Source organism: Musca domestica, unplaced genomic scaffold (assembly GCF_030504385.1).
Source record: "Musca domestica strain aabys unplaced genomic scaffold, Musca_domestica.polishedcontigs.V.1.1 6, whole genome shotgun sequence".
NCBI lineage: Eukaryota > Metazoa > Arthropoda > Insecta > Diptera > Muscidae > Musca > Musca domestica.
In genome coordinates this window covers 11893531-11917287 of record NW_026712363.1, presented here as the reverse complement: position 1 = coordinate 11917287, position 23757 = coordinate 11893531, and the positions used below count along the sequence as shown (strand labels likewise).

Genomic DNA, 23757 nt, shown 5'->3' with positions numbered 1-23757 from the left:
AATCTGTGTCCATGGCCATTGTAGCATGTGACGTTTTGGGGTTTATACAAACCATGACTAATTTTTTTCGTAAATTTTCCTTTATTTCTCCCTTGTTTGGGCATTGGGCTTCATTTGTATCTAGTCTGTCGTGTTTTTGGCTACCATGTGTTACACGCCAACCCAAATGTTTATGAAACAGCAAGAATTCCTTTGTAAATGGTAATCACGTTTTTTTGGTTGAAAAGCGTTACAGTTGTAGAAATATTGAATTAAAGTCCAAGTTATTTAATGTTAATTTTTTTTATAAAACTGTTACCTCCAGAAAAATAATAAAAGAGATACCCAGTATACAAGAGACGTAAGTTGCATTATTTGATAGAAAAAACTCCTCAATTTTCTGTTGCCATTTTTTTGTTGCCTTTGGAGCTTCTTGTTCACTTTATTTGTATACCCTCCACCATACATAGTATGCAGGGTATATTAAGTTCGTCATTCCGCTTGTAACTCATTCCTGATCAGCGTAAAATTCTAAGACGATTTAGCCTAGTCCGCCGACTGTTGAAATCAAGCTAGAGTCAAAACGAATTAAGATAGGAAGCTAAAATTTTGCACAGATTAGTTTTTTGTCTGCAGGCAGCTCAAGTTCGAAGATGGGCAATATCGGTCCACGATATCGTGTATATGAACCATATAACGGTACCCATGATATTCGGTATTTTGATGATTGTCGCCAAAATTTTCAATGAAATTGTCTGAAAATCAACACAAGATGTCCCTTCTGAGTACTTTACCCCCTGGAAGAGTACTGTATACATAGGTCCATCCCCCATATAACGGTACGCACCTTTCTATATTTGGTATTTTAATGACTTCAGCTTCCTTTTTTAATATACTTGTCTGAAAATCCACACAAGAAGTTCTTTCTAAGTACTTTATCTCCTGAAAGAGAATTGTCTATATAGGTCGACGATATCGCATAGCCCCCATACAACGGTACCCCCGATATTCGGTATTTTGATGATTCTATGGACATTATTCAACGGAATCGTCTCAAATTTCACATTTGAAGATCCTAACGGGTACTATAGTCTATGACAGAAAATTGTCTATGCAGGTCCAGGTCTACCATATATCGGTACGTTCCTATGTTCGGTATTTTGACAATTTTAGGTACAATATTCACCGGCATTATTTCAAATTTTGCATTTAAAGTTCATAATGGGTACTACTGCCTGTGGCAGAAAATGAATTTGTCTATGCAGGTCCAGGTTTTCGTATAGCCCCCACATATCGGTACCTCCCGATTTCAACATTTTTTGTAATTAACAGGAATTTCGTGTTTAAAGCTCGTAATGTCTACTACAGCTTATGACAAAAAAAATAATATGCAAGTTCACGCATTCTTATAGCCCACATATAACGATACCTCCCAATATTCGGCATTTTGATGATTTTTGGGAATTATTAACCAGAATTGTTTCAAATTTCGTATTTTAATTACTGAAGCCTATGACAAAAAATTGCGTATGCAGGTCAACGTCTTCGTATAGCCCCCATATAACAATACCTCCCGAAATTCGGTATATTATGTCATAGCTCGTATGCTCGTATGGATGTGATGTGCGTCGATCTGCCTTTAAGCTTGATGGTGATGGGCAATCAAAAAGAGAGTAAAAAGCCAAAGCGATTTGGAAAATATATTTGCAAATTATACCAACCTCCAATTTGTAAGAGGGTTTGTTTAATAAGAGAGGACAAATGAGAGGAATAATAGATAGAAGAGGGAAAGTATGAACCTGATTTTAAATGTAAACATTTTCTTGTTATTATGCAGATACAAAGCTTTCGTTAATACTCTAATTAGGAAGACGCCATCTTTTATATTTTACTCTTTTTACCACGATGCTAAATTAATAGTTACATTTTAACTAGCTTTTTTTACTGATCTAACATTGTGTTGATTTTCAGCTACATGCCACAGATTAAATTCCGAAAGTATTACCAAAAACTCGGCATTATAATGTGAAGAAATATAAGTCCAGCAGGTAAGTAAAATTTGTTCGTAAGAAGTATACATCACTTCAAAACTCCCAAATGTTTCACTTAAAGACAGTAACAACACTAAGTAACAGTGACATTAATGAAATCTACACTGGCCTTAAGTGGGTGTTAAACATTGGCAAACATCTCGTTTCCGAAAGTACCTTGTGGACATTGTTGCAAGGTAAGGTGTTGGGGTATCCCCCCGCCCATTCCTTAAACAAAAGAATGTTAAACAATGAGAACATAACACAGACATATTCATCGGAGGCAAATTAGTAAGTCACAGCTGTTGCCACAAACATAATGACCATGAAAATTCTTCTTAATGATGCCAGAATAATGGGGCTCGTTTTTATTTACAGACATGGAAATAATAGGACCGACAACAATGTGGTTGAATGGCTGTGTATATGTTTGAGGATGAAATGAAAACTGGCATAATGAGGATAATAAAGACAGTTGAGATTTCTACATAGATTGGGTCTGCAAAGGAATAAATTAAAGTGAATAAATAAAGTTAGATAGTAAACCATTTAAGAATTTTCATTGTTAGAATTGTTAAAAAAAATCGTTTAAAAATTTGTCTAAATCTACTTATTTATTACTCAACAGCGATTCAATACTTCCAGCTAAGCTGAGCTTCAAGCTTATCTTATTTATTTTTGCAAAAGGTACGTAGTATACATGAATTTCAGCCGCAAAAATTTAATTTGTTCTTGATCTGTTGGCGAATATCATAAACTATTTAATAATTACTCAACGCGTTTTTAAAAATTTAATTCCCCGAAAATAAGCTATAAGATTTTCCAAATATGTTAGAAATTAAAAAAAAAACACAAAACAATACGACTTAAAATCCATCAATTTGAGTCATAAATAAAGAATATGTATAAAATTAAAAACAATAATATTTATTAGTCGTAGTACCGGTCACACCAAGACCCTCACAACATGTCTACAACATCTTCAAATTCTTCTGTGAAATTATAAATAAAATTAGCCAATGAAATTGGAATCCCAACTTGAACAATAAATTATGCATATAAATTTATGGCATAAACATGTCAAATATAATCAACAATACGTCACTAATATTTCAAAAAAGAGAAATGAGGACAGACTGCTTTTTTGATGGATTTCCATCATTTGAACAAAATGTTCTTTTAAATATTTTTATGGCTCAGCAATACTACATACATACAAAGCCATACATGCTCGATGGGATATCAATGAAATATATGACGGCCATTAAATGCCATGGGGAACTTATTGCCATTTGATGGCATTTGTTGGTGGCTTTTTTATTGATGGCATCCTAGCACCTTTGGTGTTCCCTTGGCAACTCCAATGAAGTCGAATTCGAAAAAAAAAATGAACGGGGTATTGTAAAATGGAAAACATTGAAATACAACTGTGCAATGCCAATGAAGAAAAGTTAAAGAAAATTAAATTTAAAGTCTTCATTTTTTTTTGGATGTTTATATGTTTGTTTGGGGGTTTTTTATTATTATTTATAGGTGTTATTGGTTTTAAATTCTTTTCTTCTTATTAAATAAACACGCATCCGTAAACTTGTATTGCCGTGACTAATATATTGATTTTGTAAAATAAAAGAAGTCTGTGAGATTCCATGGGAAGCTAGGAAAAAGACAGAGTAAGTGTTATCAGGCTAAACTAAAAATACCAAAAGTAGCCGTCATATTAGAGTCTAAATGACGACGTGGGCCTGCATAGGCAGCTTTTGTAGGTAAAATCATCAATATAAGTAGGTACTATTATATGGGGGCTATACCAAAACGTGGACCATTTTCATACGAAAAGTCCTGCAGACATAATATACATTTGAGTAAAATTTTATCAATCTACTTAATTTCGTTCGGAAGCTAGAGTGATTTCCACAGACGGACGGGCATCGCTAAATCGACATAGAATTTTATGCTGATCAACATAATATATTTCGAGGTGTTACAAACGGAATGACAAATTTAATATACCCTCCATACTATGGCGAAGGGTATAAAAACTTAGGTCATTTCCAGGACAATAAAGACAATCCAACACCGAGATAAAATACTGAAATAAATTATGATTGTCCTGTACGAAGTAAAAAGAGAAAATATGGCTTTTTTAACTTCGTATACTGGAGAAAGTGCTATTTTATATCAAATTAGCAATTCCAGCAATCCAGGTTTCAGAAACAGCCTGAACCTCAAAACCAATCCGGTAATGTGTGTGCTTCCGTCTGTCAATGTCATCGCAACTATGACCTGACCCTCAGGATAAGGGTTAAGTTTTCAACAGAAACCTTTAACTTTGGAAATTATCGCAAAATTTTAAGTTGAAAAAGTAGACAAAAATTGTCACAATTTTACAGGGATTTTACAAAGGGTTCTATTTGAGGAGAGCGTAGAAGCCAACAATTTTGCATGTTGGTCGTATAATATTTTGCATATGCGACAAATATTTTGTGTCGGAAATTCCAATATTTTCATTCTATCAGGAATATTTTAAGAACTCCAGACCTTAACACTGATGTCAGATATCAGAGATATATAGTTGAATTTTTTCGGATGTGTGAATTAAGCAAAGGCTAAGGACGTGGGGGGCCGACCATGTAATACCCTAATATTACACTACACTATGTTGGAAGTTCCTATGTCCAAATCCTTTTTGGAAGATTTCGTTCTTGCAATGATGTCATAGAGCCCTGCCCAGATGTTACCCTTAGGGTTTTCACCGGGGCTATTTGCTCAATATTTACGCACTCCGTAATGTTGATAGGTATTTAAAACAATTTTACATGGAAGATGTGGTCCATTTTACAGCTAAATCCAATGTTCATTCTAGATGTTACAACTCTTCCCTGTCCATAACTTCTTTTTCAGACAAAATTCTGTATCGATGGGGTTTAAACGACCTAGAACGACTGCGAAACCAGGAAAAATTTAATATTTTTGTTACATTTGAACGCCTAATTGTACATCTTCAAAAACAATAGGCTTTAATTCTGATCCTCCTAGACTCTAAATCCAAATTTTCTGTTTTTGGTCCATTTCAACACCCAAATACATATTTTACGATCATCTCCAATAACAATAGACATGTATTCTGACCCTTACCCTGACCCTAAATCCACATTTATTTTCAATTTCTTGAGAATCTGGCCATAATTGCCACCTGTAGCGTGGTTAAAAATTAACGTCGACAGACGAACAAATTAACATCGACAGCTCGGCGAGATAGGAAGATCTATATATAGTTTCTTATGTCGGGTACCAATATTTAGTTGTTACATAATTTTTGGCCAAATCAAAGTTTTAATACCCCTAACACATAGTACTGTAGGGTATAAAAAACAGAATTTAGACTTTAACCTTGAATTCCTCAGGAAGAGAAGAACAGTTCTCAATAAGTAAGTGGTCCTGAAAGCTACACCTGTAAAATACCGTAAAGTGTACTTACATCATGCTTTTAATCGCCTTCACCATGATGTTCAGGAAGCCTTTGTTAGTGTCGAGGTTCAATATTCAAACGAGAACCTTTTTACAGTGCCAGTGAAATCCGTTGAAGAATGTAGTTAAAATTATTAAAATACCATCCACCCCTAATTGTGGCTACGGAAAACGTGGAGCGATTTGGAAAATGTTCTGCCATTACGAACTACAAATTCCAAGCTTCAAACAAATCCCACAGAAAGTCATTCTAAAGTCATAAAAATACCAAATACCTGGCCCCTGCGAAAATTCTACTTTCTTTCATTCTTTTCTTCAACTCTTATAGGTTTTACATAAATGTTTCCCAAATATTGGGTTGAAATGCATTCATATGTATATACTGACAAATATATGGCAAATTTAATATATCGTCCTTTACCCGGTTTAAGCTATGATAAATAGATGCTCACAGCAAGACAAAAATGCCATAGTCGCTCCCTTTTTAAGTGGCGCCCAATATCGTAGTTTGTAAGAATTCTAAAACAATGTTCTACTGATTGCAAAGATAGAGACAAGGATTCTGTCGGTACCGTAAGATCATTTATTGCTTAATAAGCAAGTCCTTCTAGCAAGTCACACCAACCAAAGAATTTTTCTAAAAGTCTCCAGAACTTTTGTCTGACATGCCTACTAAGTAAATGTAGAAGTACGCATGTACCTAATTAACTGTCGTTAGATGTGTGTTTTTCTCGTCTCGTTCTACGTAATTGTTTAGTGTATCCTAATTTACGATTCTGCTACAGACTGATAAGTTCTGTGAAAAAATCGACGTTATACTGTATGCACTAAATTATACTTAGGATAACCTTTATACAGTGTGAATTTCATAAAGAACAACATCACAAATTAATTGCATTTGTATGCGTATATGCTGTCTGCACATATACAGACAAAAGCAAATTACACTGTCTTTTCAGCCATGTTGTGATTAATCACCAAAAAATGAGGCAACTGCCTCATGGTGCACATAATCTGTTACAAGTATCCCCCTATGTGCATACAATTCAGTCATGCCCCGTTCTAGAATAACGAGAATTACTCCGCTTTCACATCCATCTGTTGCAAAGCTAATATTAGAATTCAATTCGAGGCAACGACTCCATCACAATCAATGTCGAATGAATAAACTCCCCTAGCCCAGTTAGGAACTGTGCCTAGCGTTAAACCCCAAATACGTATCTAAACCACCCACTGTATGCAGTTTAGAATAGAGAATTAGAATCATGACTTCATGCATATTCATCACTTTGATGGTAGGACTGTACAAAATATATGACCAAACTTAATTGCATATGTATGCAATTTTGAGAGAAGAACAATTTCCAACACACATTCAAATATTTAGATATAGTTTTTCAGGGAAATGCACATACATGCAGATATGTTGTACAGAGGAAAAAGCCTTGTCTAGTTTGTCTTTGATATTCGGAACACAAATGTTATTATGCTAATTGACATCTATAACATGTAACGACTTGTGTTGTTTTCCAAATTTTATTTCAAATGAAATTTGTATAATCTGAAACTTGTTTTGTCTTCATAGTAAATAATGTCCTAATTGGAATGCGAAAATTAGTATTGACAAAAATTACAGCATTTTCCAAATTTAATTGTGGGAGAATGAAAGAGAAAAATGTATTTTGAATGAGTTATGGAGGGCATTTCAAATACGTGAAAGATAAATATTATTCGGAAAGTATTGGTAATGAATATGTGAAAGAAATTTTTATAAGATATTGCTGAAAACCGATCATACAATGTGTGGGGGGTATTATAAGTTTGATTATGGAACACCTCGAAATATTTGTCCCCGACATAGGAAACTATATATAGATATTCCTATCTCGCCGAGCGGAGTCGAAATAGCTATGTACGCTACGATCCTCACGAAATTGAAAATGAAGGTGGGGATAGGGATAGGGTCAGAATGGAAGCCTATTTGTTTTGGATATGATCGCAAAATATTTAGAGGTTAAAGTGGACCAAAAACAGAAAAAAAATTGATTTTGCTGTTGCTCTGCAGGCTAAAATTAAAAATTAATCGACACGGAATTTTGCATGGAGTTAGAGTTTAGGGCTGGGCAGAAGCCTACCAATTTGGACTGTCATCGTACAATATGTAGCGGGTAAAATAAACTATAACTTTTATATCAGAAAATTCGAAAATGTCCACCACATTGCGAATATTTTTTAATCCGGCCAAATTACAAATATATTAAAAGGTCAAAATTAAAGTGAAGCAGATAGCCAAGATATGGAATATACATATATATTGGTATTTTCCGAAACCGTTTTCTCGTATATTATTTTTTGTCATAGGCTGTAGCACCCATTACGAACATCAAATACGAAATTAGAACTAATTTCGTTAAATAATGTCGCTAAAATCATAAAAATACCGAATATCGAGTGGTACCGTTGTATAGGGGCTATACGAAGACGTGGACCTTCATAGGAAATTTTTCCATAGGTTGTATTAACCATTAAGATCTCCCAATACGAAATTTGAAACTATTCCAGTGAATAAAATTACTGAAATCACCAAAATACCGAATATCGGGAGCTACTGATATATGGGGGTTATAAGAAGACTTGGACCTGCATACAAAAATGTTTGTCATATGCTGTAGTATCCATTACGAACTTTAAATATGAAATTTGAAAAATTCCGGTAAATAATGTCGCTAAAATCATGAAAATACCGAATATCGGGAGTTACCGTTATATTGGGCTATACCAAAACGTGAACCAACATGGCCCATTTACGAACTTGACCTGTCTACTGGTAAACTATGCATGTATTCAAAATTTTAGCCTTCTATCTCAATTTGTTCGAAAGATAGCGCGATTACAACAGACAGACGGACATTACTACATCGTCTACTTTCTCTTTGGCTCTACATTGTCAGTGACAACTACGAAACCAACCACTCATCACGCCATGAAGGATATAACAAAATGAAAATGATTGATATTTTATTTCAGCCCCCCCTAGCCACCTTAATTCCTATGCCGCACAAAATCCCTGTTGAAATCGTGATTTGCTTTTACGCACCGCTTTGGGGACATAATTTGCGCTAATAAGGGGATCACAATAAATTTAAATTGCACGCCTGTGAGTGTTGTCGGGGAAAAACACCCTCTTCCATCAACAAGAACAACAGCAACAACAAATCCTCATAACCACACCTGAGCCTCTAAGCCTTGGGCGTATAAAACACCAACGCGAACAAGGGATTTATTTAATACCACAGAAACACGTGCCTGATTACGGCCATGACAATAACGGCAAGTCAATGGAGATGGAATAGAATGACGATGGCTGCTTTCTCCACAATGGCTTTGGCGGGGATATAAGAGTAACGATAGCATTGTCATGAGGACATTGAGTGAAATAAAATGTGGGTGTTTTGCCAGAAGATTACAAAACAGAATTTGACGAAAGAATTATGTAGAGAAAGACATGAATGATGAGGAAATATTCGTACGTTGCCCATTAATCTTTTGATTCATGGATTTTTTTGGAGAGCTACTATATCCAAATATTTGGGGATGGCTATATATTAAAAAAAATATATCACCCGACATCAGTCATACTATATGATTTCGTAGGCTAAACTTGTTAAATAAGCAATTTTTAAGGAATTCCCTTCCCTTAAATTTGCTACAAGTTTTGCTCCTTCAGGTCAATGCAAACGGTATTCTAGTAAAAAATGTCAAAAATGGTAATTGCTTGTTCTTTTGCAGAGTAGTAGTATGTCAGTCTTCTAATTGTAAAAAATAGCGAAATTTTTGCAAACAAAAAAATCTCGCACACAAATTTGTAAAAATACACACATGATATTTTGAGAAATATTTTCATATAATTTTAAGATTCTTTTCTTTGAAATTGTTTACTCACCTTAACTTGTGATTCAGTCATTCCTAAGGCATATGCTAGTTTAGCTCTCTCTGGTCCAGCCAGATATTTGGTTTGTTCAAATGTCTTTTCCAAGGCAAAGATTTGTTGACCACTAAATGTTGGGCGGGTGTGTTTCTTTTTGCCATCCTTATCGTTGGACTGATGGTGTTGATGTGACTGGGATAAATTGGCAGACACTAAAAAGAAATATAAAATAAAATGAAAAAATATTAGGAATTAAACCAGTAAAGAAAGTCTTAAAGTCGGGCAGGGTCGACTTTATGATACCCTACACCACTATATTAAATTAAAAGTTTTTATGGGAGAATTCAATCATACACGCTATGATTATAAATATAATTTAAAGTTCAAAAGACTAAATATGCCGAACCATTTGTATCTTTTAAATTCGGACTTGTATTGCCCATTTGGTGCACAATTAATTTGAAATCGGATAAAGATATATATGGGAGCTATATACAAATCGGAACCGATCTCCATAAAATTTCGCAAAGATATTTCTGAGCTGTATTTGACATATCGTTGTTACGGAGTGCATATTACGGCTGTGGGTAAAAAATATAACAAATCGAATGAACAGTATATATGGGAGTTATCGCTATATCTGAAACGATCTTCACCAAATATGACGTACTAGCTTCTAGACTAAATTCGCTCCTAAGTGCCAAATTCCATTCCATTTGGACAAATATTAGACGTTTGGTGCACAATATAAGATAAATCTGGAGCTATATTCAAATCTGAACCGATCTCGATAAAATTTGGCACATGTATTTCTGGGCTGTATTTAATATATTTCCCCAAATATTGTTGTAACAGAGTGCATACTACGGCTGCGAAGGAAAAAATTACAAATCGAATGAAAAATATATATGAGAGCTATAGCTATATCCAAACCGATTTCGATCAAATTTGGCATACTTATTTTCAGGCCTAATTTGGTTGTATGTGCAAAATTTCATACCATTCGGGCTGATATTACACGTTTGGTGCACAATAAAAAACAACTCGGACGAAGATAAATATGGGAGATATATCTAAATCTTGACCGATTATCTCCAATTTCAATAGGGTTCGTCCTTGGGCCAAACAAATGATTTGTGCAAAATTTCATCTGGATAGGGCAATAATTGCGAACTGTACTTTGTTTAAAAAAATACGGACGGACATGCATAAATCAACTCAGAATGTGATTCTATGCAGATCATCAATAGGAAGTATGGGTCTATCTCGTTTCCTTTTGCCTGTTACAAACAAATGCACAAAGACATAATACCCCGGACATGCATAAATCAACTCAGAATGTGATTCTATGCAGATCATCAATAGGAAGTATGGGTCTATCTCGTTTCCTTTTGCCTGTTACAAACAAATGCACAAAGACATAATACCCTGACCACCTTGTGGTGTAGGGTATAATTATTAAAAAAAGAAGAAAGAAAGAGGAATAAACAAAGAAAACTTTTCTTTGATATCCAATGCATTTATATTTGTTATTTATTCTTCATCAGAGAAGAGATTTGTTCGTTTTTACTAGCTACTGAAATATACCCTCGAGCGAGAGTGCTCGAAAAACAGGAGTTCTACACGAAGTTTACACTCCACATAAAAAAAAATTCGGTGAACAATGTCGCTAAAATCATCAAAATATCGAATATCGGGATTTACCATTATATTGCGGCTATACGAAGGCGTGTTCCTGCACAGACAATTTTTTGTCATAGGCTGTAGTATCCATTACGAACTTCAAGTACCATGTTTTAAACAATTCCAGTGAATAATGTCACTAAAATCATCAAAATACCGAATATCGGGTGGTGCCGTTATATGGGGGCTATGCGAATACGTGGACCAGCACAGACAATTTTCTGTAATAGGGTGTAGTACCCATTCCGAACTTCAAATCGCTAAATCAACATAGAATGTTATGCTGATCAAGAATATTTGGAGGTGTTTCAAGGAGAATGACAAACTTAATATAACCTCCATACAATGGTGGAGGGTATAAAAAGTAGAATCTCAGCGATTTCCAAGACCCACTCGCTAATATTCGACTATGCCCAAAATCTATTTTCACTGGCAGAAGCACTTCCTCTCGAGTTCGAGTAAAAAGTGGAACTAATTGGCATTTCAAATCTATGCTCTTGATTAGTAATTTTTGTCTGGGATATTCTACCCAGAAGTTATTTTAGAATAACTCTATGGCAATTATAGCGACATTATTCAACCCATGAAACATCGAGGATGGTAAATATCTTTTACTATATTCAATGAAACATTGAGTTTGTCCCAACAAACATTTTAGCTCTCACAATGTGTCGTTCATTTATCAACTCCAGAACAAAAAGTAATGACATTACCTAATACCCAAATAAATACTAAGTGACAATTCTGTACATTTGTTTGCCCATTTTTTCTCCTCTGCTAAACAATCTTTCATAGAGGACATCATATGCCTTTTTTATTGCAAATGTTTCATAGAACTCTCAGAAGTAGTAGCAGTTGTGCCGAAACGTTTAAATCACCCCATTTTATTATTTTCTGTGCAAATATTACCTTCATATAAAACCCATAAAATAATTTCTTCCAATGTAAGCGAAAACAAAACACCCCTCCAAATTGAATGAAATTCAATACGTGTCAAATGTTATTGAATACCTCGGAGGATTATTTTTATCAGCATCATCATTACAATATCCCTTCGGAGAATATATGACAATACGGAGGATTTTGTTATGATAAATTGTGTATTTTGCAAAATGCCAACAATTTAACACATTGTCAACAAAATTAGGCAATGCGAAAAAGTGTGAATGCAGGGAGATACTGCTTATACGAATATATTCAATTCATTGGTTATAGAAACAATATTCCCAATTCAAAACAACAATAGAATTTTTATCAACTGTGCTTACAGACAGTCTCCCGAATTAAAATCTACCATGGATAAAAAATTCGATAATTGAAGATTTCCATGAAATTCCAAAAAATTAATTTTTGTCGACATAGATAGTATTTTAAAAGGTCTTAGGTGGTAAAAATCTTATTCTTCAAATAATATCAGGAAATCAGTATCAGAGCAATTGCCCTTCTGGAAGATTAACGAATCCTTTATTCTTTGTAAAATGATAATTTCCTCCATATCCTTTTTTGGTCTAGAATATCTCCTGTAATATCACCTATTAAAATTTTTACTTTTCAAAACCCTCGATAATTTTATAGAGAACTCTCAGACATCTTTCTTGATAGGATGATTACAGCTTGTCTAAATTTATAATACGCGGAGTTTAAATTAAGAAGTCTATAGAATCTCCTGTAATATTCAATGTAATAATTTTTGCTTTTTATAAAACCTCGATATCTTAGCAAGCTTTCTGACTTCTATCTTGATAGAATGCTAAAAAACTCCACTTAATATTCTGGATTTTAAATTCAGCAGACCTCCACAGTAGCTGGGCTAAGTACATGCATCACGACATTAACGCCTTATTTGGTTACACGGTAAAATTAATGGCTCACTCGTCGTTAAACATTTTCGTTGTGGTCATTAATGATGACAAATAACCACCCCCTTTTTTAATTCTTAATGGTTGTTGGTTGCAGAGCAATAAAGGTAATGCGGGCATATTCGAAGAAGCAATTAGGGGAAAATGTCAAGTAGCACGACCAAGGGGAGGCGTTTTATTTGTACCCTTAGATGGTGTTTTATTGGCTTCAAACAACCTCCACCTAGAATTTTTATTCCTTCCTCTTGTATTTCGTTTAGCAGCAACAGCAGCAGCAGCAAAAACAAAATGGCTAATGCAAATTGAAAATGTTTTCGAAATGATAGCTTAGGGAATATGCTGTTGCTGGAATGTGAAGAGAAATTGCTTTTGGGTTTGTGTGCGGATGGAATGGTTGTGCGCTCTTGCCAAACAATGTGCTGCTATTATTTATATTCTTTATTAAGCTTTAGAGACTTATTCTTTTAATTAATTTATTTTCCAATTCTGGTTAGTATCTCTTCTCTACTTAATTAAGAGATTTTGTATTTCTTTTGTGGTCTTAATGTGGAGTGACCATAATAAGCAACAGGGGAAGTTTAAATTAATTTGTGGGGAATTAGATTTGATTTTAGTTTCGTATTACGACATTAATTTGTCAGTTGCTCATATAGAAGAAGAAGATAATGAACAAAATCGCCAATCTCAGGCTTTTAAACAGACAGAAATCAATCAAAAGTTCTTTATGTGTCTAGACCAAGGTCAGCCAGAATGAGACCAGACAAATATTAGAAAAGAATAATATTCATTAGAATATACATATATGTCAATCAAAGCAATTGTATACAAAAATCACAAAACTTCTCCTCTTTACTATACTTGCAGGAGACATTTGGTTTGCATGCATGTGAAAGGTCGAAAAGCCTTGTCGCCTAATTGGACTTCTGTTGGAACCTGGTCTAGACCTACGAGAAAAGACTTAATTATGGAATTTGAAAGATTTGATGATCTATCGGAAATATAAGCACATTCTAAAAATGTCCCAAAAAGTTCGGCAGGGGCACAATCCAAAAAAAAAAAAACAAATCTACGGATTAACTTATCAATCAGATCACACCAAAATGTATTCGGGACACTCAGAGCGGGTTGTAGAGTCGTCCCTGTTATTACCCCAGAAAAAGGCATTTCCTTAAGCTCTTGTTAAGAGACGTAACGTAGAACATCTGAAGAATTAGAACGAGCGCTAGTAGCAACATATATACAAGAGTAGTAAAATAACTGTCTGACTGATCAAGAAACAACGACCAGACGAAACGGCTAAGGCTAGAACATTGAAATTTCACACGATGATCAGTCCTGGTGCATCGGCGTGTGCTAAGGCTTAGTTTTGAAAATTCGTACTAAGAGGATTCGAAAAGTACTAAACATTTAATACTTTGTATTGGACAAACGGAATGAGCTAGAATTCTAAAATTTGGAATGAGGCACTGATGAAAAGCAAGATAGATGTTTTTGGAAATTCGAACTTTAAGGTTACGGAAAGTTCTATAGTGGTACCATTTGGTATTATATGAGCGGATAAAGCTAAGTTTGATATAAGAAAGAGGTGTACTAAGTGTGCGAATTGTACTAAATGGTGCTAAATTTGGATCAGTTTGGTTAAGGGTGAACGGATGAAGCTAAAATTCTGTATTGGAGTCCCTGTTGGTGTTAGGTTTGTTATAAAAAGAGATGGGTTTGGAAATGTGTACTAAAAGTGCACGAAAGTACTAAATGATACGAACTTTAGTACAATTTGGTGTTGGGAGAATTTTTGTCAAAATTTTGTATTGGAGCGTGTAAAATATGGAGGTGGTGTCGGAATAGTGTGCTATAATTGTACGAAAGTACTGAATTGTACCATATTTGGTATTGGATGAAGGGATATGAATAAAAAAAAAATTAACGTTTACTTTTCTATGGTATCTGTGTTTGAAATTTGGCAGTGGCTTTGAAATACGCTCTATATTTGTACGAAAAGTACTAAAAATTTGGTATTGGGTGGATGGATAGGGCTTAAATTTTCAAATTTAATATTGAGGTTTCTGTTGGTATTAGGAATGGAGGTGGTTTTGGAAATGCACTATAATTGTACCAAAAGTACTAACTTATTTTAGCAATGAGTGAATCCGTATATCTGGAATCCGAAATTTGATATTGGGATCACTTTTAGTTAATAGGGTTTGAAAGCTTTGGGCAGTAAAATTGGATGTAGCTCCATTATGCAATGGTTTTACTAATATCCTTTAAATGAAAGATTTTGAAGACTTAGTCTATCCGAAAAAGGAAAAACTTGAATAATATAAAAAGATTTGAAAGTGTGAAAATTTAGTACGATATATGTAGTTTAAAAAAAAATTGTCAAACTGAAAAATTGTTCACTTCGAGTAATAATAAGGCCTAACACGAACTATTGGGAACGAATCTTAGATTTTAAGGTGGATTTTTCCCTACAAAGTAATGGACTCTTGTTGTAATAATGTAATAATGTTTTTTTTTTTTTTGTTTTTTTATTTCAATGAAATTAAAAAAAAATATTTGCAACTCGTAAAATTGCAATTGTAATTCAAGAATTCAATTTTTGAAATCTTCGATATTTCCAAAAAAAAAACATCTAAGATACTCTAAAAAGAGATTGTCTTCAAGCTCGCGACACCCACATCTTTAACTACGAGTATGTTCATCTAATTTTTGGCCACCTTAGTTTTAATAAATTTAGCATCAAATCTCATAAATATTTTTAAAATCAATGATATCTAAATAATGGGATTTTGGTCTGTAAACTCGAATTCGTAGACAAGCACAGATGAGTAATAGTCAATACAAGTGTGGATCATAGTCAACTAGCCAACCAACTATTTCCGACAATGATAAAATTAAATTCCAATTTTCTAAATGTTCTTAATTCTCTACGGATATTTATATTTAAATTTTTATTTTTAATGCTAAAAAAATAGTTCAATAAATAGAACGAATTTAATATTAATACTACCAATGCTTTCATACACTTGTATATAATTTATGTTAATTTTTTGTGCACCTTCATGAATATCAGATTTTTAAACCGCAACATCTTCGCAATATTTTTTATTATCGAAGTATAAAGAAATCAATTTTCACGTAACATAAAATATCACTTCGTCTATTGTTTTCACATAAAGACGACGCCATGTTTCTAACAAAGCTATTTTATTTACAAATGGATTTTTATATTTACATATTTAATAAAATATCTATTCTGGGGATGATGATGATGTTGGTATTTGTTTTTGTGACCATTGTTTTCACATACAGAATTCATGCAACACACTAAATAGATACAAAGTTATTGAATTTACATTTTGTACATGTGTGTGGAACACATATGTATATCTACTGAATTCTATTTTCATTTCTATTCGATATCAATGGCGCAAAATACACAAAACCTTTTTAAATATGTAAATTTTATACGTCACACGCACACTAACACATCCACACAATATTGTTGTGGTGAGGCACATATTGAAGAATTTAAAAGACCACTTTACACACATATATATTCCCTATTTTTTGTTGACTGTTTCAAAAACAAATCGCTCTTACAAGCTGACGATGTCTTCATCGCCATCACCCTCACAAGCAGAGAAAGCTGATTTTTTGTCTGGAGAAAAATATGTTGCCACATCGTCTCATCATCATCATCCGTATCCAAGCTGAAATCGAGTATAAGGACAATGCTCTTTCTCTGGGCTCTTAGATTTAACACAGAGATTTGATGGCAATAGACATACCAGAAGCAAATAGCAGTTTGAAACATATTTCCGTCTCCCAAATCTTTATGGTGTGCTTATAAGTCTTTTGATTGCCCTGCCCCCTCGTCAATGGAATCCATGTTCTTGTCATGTTAACAACCATACTAACAGCAGCAGCATAGAATTTTTATAAGACAAATTTTATTTGGAGCAAAGACTTGAGGCTTTGGGGTATATTTGAGTGTGTGTGTGCCTAGCAAGGATTCCAGCATCCTTGGGAGGGTTGTTTATTTACAAAAGTCTCCATCAGCAATGTATCTACTGGCTTCCTTGTTTCCCAACATAGTATATGCATAATATATTTCTTGTTCATTGTGTGTTTTGTAATTTGTATATATTTATGTATATATGTATATAACAATTATTTTTTTGAGGAGAAAAGCTTTTGTTCGACGCACATGCTATCATAGTAAGCACAAAAATATCTTCTACAAAAGCTTTTACTCAACATAAACATGTGTTGCAGAGATTTTATACAAACAAGCTAGGCATATTAAAGAGTTTTACATAAAAATGTATCCATGTGTGAGTTCTTACACATACATACGTATATATTTGGGAAAATTCATTATACGCCAGTTATTTATGCACAAACAAAATTTAAAAATATTTTTGGTTTTTATTCTTTTTCAATTGAATTTAAACAATGAAGTTGTAAAATCTGACTTCATGGAAGGTCTCTTTAGAAGGAAGGTGAATTTTAAATTTTAGTTGCGAATCAGTGTAAGTTCACAGTTCAATTTGTCCAAGAGTGTTATAACATTTACATGTGTCTTACTTCTTCCAAAATCTTAGTCCAAACTTAGCAGACTTGATTTTAGTCGGAACGCCTATCTCGAGAAAAGTTGGCAAATCTACCTGTACCAAATATCACTGATATGAGACGCATCTCATGGTTTTGGGGTCTAAACATAAAATCGGGTAATACATCAATTTGGTAACGATTTTTACCAAATTTGACAGACTTGCTTCTAGGCTGAATTGGTGGACACCCGGAAAATCTGGGACCGCAACCCCACCGATATGCTCAAGTTTTATACAGTTTTTTGAAAAAGCTCAGTTTGATCTTATGGGCCACGCTCGTAATGGGAAGTTTTTTTTTCTCAGGTTAAACTTTATTATTCCACCAAAACTTAAATCTATTAAGTCTAAGAAGCACTTCTAAAAGCTGGACTATTTTGAGAGTGTCATCTCTCAGCTATATGCAGTGTTATAACACCACCACTATAGAGGGTGTCTAACATGTGGTGTCTAATAAAAAGTATGTATATTATTGATCAGTCCGTCCATTTTTAGAAATCACTCTAGCTTCCGATCAGAATGAAGTAGGTGAACAAAATTTCACTCTATATATGGATATATGTGTCCAAGATTATTTGCAGTCCCCCATAAAGATACCACCCAATTCAAGTTATTTTTGGGGTTCTAGTAATATTTTAGATCCAACATTTAGGTCCAAATTTTTTCGCTATTTTTGCTATATTTTTCAAAGGAACTTTCTAGAGTTGGTATATAGAATTCACAAGTCCTACTTTTTTCTGGTAAATAAGTGTCTATTCGGGTCCATGTTTTATGTAGCCCGCATAAAACGGAACAATCCGAAACTCAGTATTTTAATTACTTTAGCCAGATCTTTTAATTGAATTTTTTGAAGCTTGGTATTTGTTACTATCCCATTTGGTAGGAAATTATCTATGTGGTCACGGCACTTCCCGAAATTTAGTTTTTGATGAGTATAGCCACGATTTTCTTAGTAAGAGATATAACAGATGCCGCTCAAAAACTGGAATTGCCCATACTCATTTTAAAAAATGTAACTTTTCAAATGATTAAGGGTATTGAAAGTTCGACCTGGTCGAATTCAACAGCTGTCTCTGCCCGTATTTTTGTAAACAAAGTTCATTTCGTAATTATTGCCAGATCAGATGAACATTTGCAAAAAACAAAAATCTTGAAATTGGAGATAATCGGTCAAAATTTAGGTATAGCACCCATATATATCTTCGTGCAATTTAAATTTTATTGTTCACCATATGTACAATATTCGTCCAAATAGGACGCAAATTGGCACATGCTATCAAATTGATTAGAGCAAGTCTCTCAAATTTGATGAAAATCGGTTCAGATATAGCTATAGCTCCCATATATTTGTTTCATTCGATTTTGTGATAAAATTTCTTATATTCACAAAATGCACTCCAAAACAATAATATTTGAGAGAAGATATGAGATATGATATGATTTGATAAGATATGAAATACTGCAAAAAAATGCAACTGCCAAATTTTTTCCTGATCAGTTCATATTTGAATATCAAATCATTCTATATCTAGTGTATTGTGCACTAAATTCGTAATATTCGTCCAAATATTGACACTTGCGATCAAATTGAGCCTAGGAGCAAGTATGTTAACTTTTGTGAAAATCGGTTCAAATATAGCTATAACTCCCATATATTAGTTCCATTCGACTTTAAATTATAAGAGCCCTGAAGACATAATAACCGTTCAAAAACGATCGCAGTTGGTTTGATCTGCTTCACATAAATTCTCTATAAATGCTATTATTTATTACGGATAGCTCTGCTGAATATGCATAGTGGTGTAAGGTGTTAGATAATGAATTTTAGAAAGGTGTTATAAAATCCAATGAAAAACTAGTATATACAGGATTGCCCATATTCGACGGACCCATCTGGCAACGCCATAACTTTTGACAGAGATGTCACATCGCTTAATGACATACCGCGTTTGAAGCGTCAGTCCAAGCAGATTTTTACCATGAATCAATACACGCCACGCAAGCGCTCTGAAATAGTTGAAATTTGAAGAAGTCAATTGTGAAAACTCAACGTGCTTTTAAAACATTAAAACATGTGAGAAGTGCGCCTTCTAAGAACACCATTAAGCGTTTATACGAAAAATTTTCGACTGGTAAGGCTCTTTCTAATCCGAAGAGGCCATATAAAAGTCGACCAAGGCGATCGGCCGAGAATATCTCTGCCGTACGAGCCAGTGTTGAAAAGTCCCCAAGAAAATCCCAAAAACGCCGCATAAAATGGAACAATTCGAAACTAAGTTGTTTAATTACTTTAGCCACATTTTTTAATTGAATTGTTCGATCCTTGGTATTTGAAATTCGTATTGGTTCCCATCCCATTTGGTAGGAAATTATCTATGTTGTCATTGGTTTTCACATAGCCGTTATAACGCGGCACTTCCAGAAATCAGTATTTTCATGATTATACCCACGATTTTCTTAATAACAGATATAACAGATGCCACTCAAAAACTGGAACTGCCCACCTATAGACATATTTTAAAATGTGTAACCTTTCAAATGATTGAGGGTATTGAAAGTTCGACCTGGCCGAACTCAACGGCTTCTCAACACGTATTTTTGTAAACAAAGTACAATTCGCATTTATTGCCCGATCGGCATGAAAATTTGCAAAAAACAAAAATCTTAAAATTGGAGATAATCGGTCAACATTTAGGTATAGCGCCCATATATATCTTAGTGCAATTTCAATTTTATTGTTCACCATATGTACAATATTGGTCCAAATAGGATGGAATTTGGCACATGCGATCAAATTGAGTCTTAGAGCAAGTCTCGGTAGCAAGTCGGTTCAGATATAGCTATAGCTCCCATATATTTGTTTCATCCGATTTAGTGATAAAATTTATATTCACAAAATGCACTGCAAAACAATAATATTTGATAGAAGATATGAGATACTGCAAAAAAATGCCACTGCCAAAATTTTTCCTGATCAGTTCATATTTGGATATCGGATAATAAATACGTCATATAATTTTCTTACCAAAACAGACATACGTAAATGCAGCATCAAATAATTTAGTTTACCACTTCATTAACGCGCTACACTTCACAATGATCGCCACAATGGTCCCAAGTCTTAAAAAACCCCACAAAGCGATTCCAACTAATGACATTAACAAATGCTGCAATAACAAGGACACTGATGACAAAACCAGATCAATGTAAACGTTGCATTCGTACAACAACAATGATAAGAAGAATTGCTCTGGCTGTTGCAGCCAAGTCAATGCATTCATTCATTCATTGATTATTTGTAAAAACTACTCATCCAAAAAAAAAAAAAAAAAAATATTGAAAAGAAAAAACACAAACAACCAAAGAAAACACTTGACCACAAATATAACAGATGGTGTTGATTAACAATGGGAACTGATGCCCTGACTCTTGTGATTTTATTCCCTTTTAGTTGTGTCATTCTGAATGAATTTAATGAGTTTTTTACATTGTTATTCTTGCGTTGAGTTTAACAATGATTTCTTCAGCAGATCAGATCGGCACATTAGTAACAGCTCATCAGCGTCCTCAATACACTAAATAGAATATAATTTACTGGAAGTCTGCTAAAGAGGCCATTCATCTGATCATTATTTCTTTTATTCACGTGTTTTCTTTTTTCTTCACCAATAATCCGAGTTGGATGACTTTCTGGTTGGATGGGGGGAGAGCAATTAATTATCGCTTGATCATGATCATTAGCAAATAAATAATAAAAAGCAAAATCATCAGCTTTTGTATGTCTCGGGGGAAAAGAATGGGTGCTCCCGCCAATTTGGGCAGATGCAGAGCAAGTGAGAAGGAATTGTGTTACATTAAACATACATTTTTGGTTTTGGAGGGGCTTTCTTACATTCGGCCAATTCATCTTTATGTCATCAACTGTCTGTATTTTCTTTCTTTTTTTTCATTTATTCTTCTTTTCTTTTTTAATGCCATATCATCATATTATGGCTGTGATTAATTTGATTTTATTGTTTTCTTTCTTCTTTTCTTATCTGTGTGTGTGTTTTTTAGGTTCCGGTTTAATTTAATTTTTGAGATCATTACAATTTCCCCCATTGGCGGTGTTAATGAGTTGGAACAAATTATCCCAAAACAGGCTTAGATGTGGTTAGTTACTTACTTGTATTCGATAACCTTTCTCTCCACGCCATTGGATTGGCCACCAGACCCTGCAAACCGGGCCAATACAGATGCGTTCGTTCAACCATATGAGCGCCATGAGGTTTCAGAGGTGTTCCTTGATTTTGTGACAAATATTGAGCCATGCCCGCCGCGGCGGCAGCTATTGAGAAGCGTGGTATGCCACCTGGAATAAAAAAGGTTGAAAAATCTTTAATACCACATTTATAAAGTTAGGAAGAATATATAAACAATTTAGATTTTTTTAGGGGAATTTTTCCACTAAATGTATGTGTTTGTATGACTATATATTGGCGAAGCCGACTATATGAAACCTCCGCTACCCCACATATTCAGCAGTGCTTCGTTTTCGTTTTCGATTTGAGTTAAGTAAGTCATGACGATTATGATCGTTGCCGAATTCGTATACAAGTCTTTTGATTAAAATTAATGACAGCTGCAAAAGTTATAACTAAATATGAAACGAGAGATTTCGACTAAATTTGTCGGAGGTGTTTCAGGCTAATTGCGATATGCTGAAACGAATATTATATAGACATATTTTGGCTTGGGGAAGGCTTAGATATCTAAACAGATTTTGACCATGCTTTTATACATGCATGTGTGCGGGAAACCATTTTTACAGGGAAATGAATTTAACATGAATTTAAGTACTAAAATGTACCTTAAAAGGTACCAATTTTCTAAAATTGTAGGTTAAAAAGCTGGTTTTGGAAATGTGTAATACAAGTGCACGAAAAGTTCTAAATAGTACTATATTTGTTACAATTTGAATTTGGGTGAACAAATAGTGCTTGAAATCTGTCATTTGGCTTTAGGGTCAATATTCACGTGTAGTCTGGATGTATGGAGGAGGTTTCGGAAATGTGTGCTATAATTGTACGAAAAGTACAAAATGAAAAGTGAAGGAACAGAGCTTAAATCCTTAATTTGATATACAGGGTGAGATAAAAAAAATTCCAACCAACTTCAGACTGCTGTCATTTCCAAGCCGCTCGACCGACAGCTGTTAAAATTATTTCAGTGACAGCTTATTATATTGTTTACAAGCGTACAAAACCATTTTGGTGAGAATTTTCCAGAAAAAAAAAAAGTTATTTAAATGTGAATAAGTCTTTTGCTCGGGGTAAAGCCATTGCAATTCCAAAAAGTGCAAGAACTTACACCGCAAGAAAAGAAAATAGACTCAAAAGAGCTTAAGAGTTGCTTCGCTTGGCCGAAAGTGGTGAACTGTCAAATTTGGGTTTCTTCGATGAGAAAACATTCGTTGTCCAGCAGTTTGTAAACAAACAAAATGATCGTGTTTACTTGCTGAAGAGGTCAGCTGAAAATGTGCACCTTCGGTTGGCCACCATGTGGGCCGCCATAACAACCGATAGTCGCTCTCCGCTCGTATTAATCGACTGTGGCATCAGAATAAATGCCGAATATTATTCCGAAAATATTCTGGAGAGTGTATTAAAGGCCTGGTCCAAGAATCGTAACAAAATGAGGTTCCTCGCTTCATTTCCAGCGCATAATGGCCATCAAAATCTCCGGATACCAATTCGTTGGAATATTGTGTCTTGAGTATTTTGGAAAGCAAGGTTGGTACTAAAAAATACCAAAGTATCGATCACTTCAAGCAAGCGCTTCGCCGGGAATGTGCCAAAATACCGCAGAGAAATATTCAGGCAGCTTGCCATAATTTTTGTCAAAGGTGACCAATTTGAAAAAATCTAAACTTATTCTAAAATTTGATGCTATTTCCGACATTTTTTGCTTTCATTTGATAAAACTAAAACCAGTAAAAAATGTCTTAAAGTCGGGCGGGCCGACTTTATGATACTCTACACCACTTTGTTAATTTAGTAGAGCTCCGCATAACAATTAAAAGTTTTAATGGGAGAATTCAATCATATACGCTATGATTATAATAATAATTTAAAGTTCAAAGGACTAAATATGCCTAAGCATTTGTATATTCAAAATTCGGACTTGTATTGCCCATTTGTGCACAATTAATTTGAAAT

At 34.2% G+C, this 23757-nt stretch overlaps 1 protein-coding gene and 1 long non-coding RNA gene across 2 annotated transcripts in view; one reads left to right on the top strand and one right to left on the bottom strand.

The window, feature by feature from the left end:
• Positions 1-14977, top strand: part of LOC131805741 (uncharacterized) — a 53091-nt gene extending 38114 nt beyond the window's left edge. The window contains exons 3-4 of the long non-coding RNA XR_009343801.1: positions 1951-2027; positions 13812-14977. This is a non-coding gene — a long non-coding RNA (uncharacterized LOC131805741). The remainder of the gene's footprint in view (positions 1-1950; positions 2028-13811) is intronic.
• LOC101897790 (homeobox protein Nkx-6.1) overlaps positions 1-23757 on the bottom strand; it is a 30871-nt gene that overhangs the window by 547 nt on the left and 6567 nt on the right. The window contains exons 2-3 of the mRNA XM_005178731.3: positions 21726-21911; positions 9421-9617 (exon numbers count right to left, since the gene is read on the bottom strand). Coding sequence (XP_005178788.2) covers positions 9421-9617; positions 21726-21911 — 383 coding nt within the window. The remainder of the gene's footprint in view (positions 1-9420; positions 9618-21725; positions 21912-23757) is intronic.